This window comes from Pteropus vampyrus, unplaced genomic scaffold (assembly GCF_000151845.1).
Source record: "Pteropus vampyrus isolate Shadow unplaced genomic scaffold, Pvam_2.0 Scaffold235, whole genome shotgun sequence".
Classification (NCBI taxonomy): domain Eukaryota; kingdom Metazoa; phylum Chordata; class Mammalia; order Chiroptera; family Pteropodidae; genus Pteropus; species Pteropus vampyrus.
The window spans coordinates 689,358-691,912 of NW_011889016.1; the positions used below are offsets into that span (position 1 = coordinate 689,358).

Genomic DNA, 2,555 nt, shown 5'->3' on the forward strand with positions numbered 1-2,555 from the left:
GGTGAGACCGCCAAGGCCGTCTGCGCTGCGCGACTGTCCTGGGGATTAGACCGGGACAGACGGTTTGGCAAGCGAGTGACATTCCTGCTCCCGTTTGGTCTGTCACAGCAGGGGTAGGAGGCTGAGGCCCGGTTTCTGATGAGATGTGAGCGGATTTCACTGGCGGCGAGCGTGCACCTGGATCACGTGTCACAGAGGGACCCTGGGCTGTGGGGGAGAGGCACCCATCGCGACCGGGAGGGCCCCGTGCTGGCACGGCGCTGCGCGTGCTGTCACAGGCGGGGGACACGGCCTGCTCAGAATTGCTTTGCTTGCCCACGATAACCAAGATACCTTCGTCACAAAACGTTTATGTCGTGCTCGTGTTCACGCCGCAGACTCTGCCGGGGGCACCTCCCCACTGAGCTCCCGCTGACCTGTCCAGTCCCCAGCCAGGCGTGGTCCCCGTGCACCCGACAGCCAGGGCCGTGCCTGCCCCGTCGGGCTGAGCCTCACCTTCCCATCCAGTCCCCAGCCAGGCGTGGTCCCCGTGCACCCGACAGCCAGGGCTGCAGCCTCACCTTCCCGGAAGTCTTCACGCCCTTCCACAGGCTGAAGTACAGCAGGGTGACGACCAGCAGCAGGCAGGACGTGAGCTGCCAGCGGGGAGGGCCCAGGTCGTCGATGCCGTGGCTCTCGTGCAGGTGCAGCACCCCGCGCCTGCAGGGGGAGGGGGGTCCTGGAGGGCGCTGCCTCCCGCCCACGGCCCACGGGACAGCAGCGAGGACCGGCTGCAGGCCCCGAGGCTCCACTCAGAGGGCCGTGATGGGGGCGGGCGTGGAGTCACACTGAGAAAGGGGCCCGCCTCGCCTGGGGTCTGCCTCGCCCAGGGTCTGCCCTTCTCAGGCCCACCTCACCTGGGCCTGCCTCACCTGGGGCCTGCCTCACCTGGGGCCTGCCTTCCAGCATCTTTCCCTCCTTTCTCCCCACCTTGGCCCCAGCTGTGTGTCTGCTGCCATAGCCCCCAGTTAGGCCTTGTCACCTAGAGCCTCGTCTCACCAACAGGAGCCGCCGCCTCAGGCCGGTCGCCCTGTGGAGGGGGGCCGCAGGGCTGGAAGGTGGCCGCAGGGGGCCCTGACCTGGGCGCACCTGGGCGGCCTTGCCGCGCCTCGCACACACGTGCACGGTCACACCTCAGCTTGGCGGCAGATGGCCATCTACCTGTCTGCCTGGGAAAGGAGCACGAGGGCCCACAGGAGTGTCCGCCTCCAAGGCCCAAGGGCCCGGCTCGGAGGAAGCGCCTGGCTCTCCTCGGGGACTTGCTCACAAAGCTACTCCTAGGACACCCCACACTCTGGTTTCACCTTAGACTTTTCCAGCCACTTACGGAACTGGCACTTTGTCTGTACCAGTCACATCTCCTCCCCAAGTTCAAAAATTCCTCTTGTCTGATGCCATTTGAAATCCCACGGACAACTCAGAGGACAGGCCCCCGCAGATGCTGTCAGCCGCAGAAGGGAGCACGCGCCAGCATTGCTTGGGACGGCCACAGCGTCACAACAGGACACCGTGGGACACAGGCAGGGCCAATACTTCCCGAGGGACAGCGAAAGGTGGCTGGGTAAGGTGGTTTGGGGCTGAAACGCAGAAATGTCTGGAGCTGTAAGTGGTCTGGAGGACCAAGCAGCAATGGCCTGGGGTGTCGCCGACCTTGGCAAAGGTGTGACACCTTTACCCTGCCATGCGATGAGGCGCTGCAGGCCCCAGAGCTCACGCGGGGCTGAGGACCACCAAGCTGCCTCCAGCCAGGGCAGGTGGCTTGCTGGTCATGCGGGGAGCCCGGCGGGTCCTGGGAGGCCCCGCAGCAGAGCGGACGCACCTTTCCTGAAGCAAAGGCTGCCCAGACGCGTGTCAGCAAAACGCTGCAAACGGAGAAAACTAACTTCCTGCCAGAGTGAGGACCCCCCGAAATCTACATCCCCGTGAACACAGAGCTCGTGGAGTCTAGCAGAGACAAAGATGACAGCTATGACAAGAAGCAGAAAAACGCAACCACCCCCCGAAGACAACTGATCAATAGCTTCCTCACACTAAAGGCGAAAATTCACTCGACGGCTGAGACTAAACGTTAGAGCCGAAACTGTGAAACTCTTGGATGGAAACGCAGGGGCAAATCTTCAAGGTCTTGGCTTTGGCAATGGATTTTTAATAAAAACGTTCAATTTATTTGAATAATCAGATGAACGAGGAAGCCAGTTGGCCCATGTCTCCCAACCCCACCTCCTGCCTCCGGCACCGCCGTGCAGGTGCGGCTCTGCGAGCTCAGTTTGTTGTCGTTGCTGTTGGTGTTTCTTTTTTGGCAATGGGATTTTTGATGTGACACCAAAAGTGCAAGCAATCAAAGAAAAAGTAGATAAATTGACTTCATCAAAATTTAAAACTTTCGCGCATCAAAGGACATTATCCACGGAGTAAAAAGCCAACCCACGGAATGGGAGAAAATATTCGCAAATTGCATATCGGATGAGGGATTAATATCCAGAATATATGAAAACTCCTAAAAGTCAACAACAACC

At 60.2% G+C, this 2,555-nt stretch overlaps 1 protein-coding gene across 1 annotated transcript in view; it reads right to left on the reverse strand.

Annotated features, from left to right (window-relative positions):
* SLC6A3 (solute carrier family 6 member 3) overlaps positions 1–2,555 on the reverse strand; it is a 66,074-nt gene that overhangs the window by 33,983 nt on the left and 29,536 nt on the right. Inside the window, 1 exon segment of the mRNA XM_023519756.1 lies at positions 561–699. Within this exon segment, the coding sequence (XP_023375524.1) occupies positions 561–699 (139 nt within the window).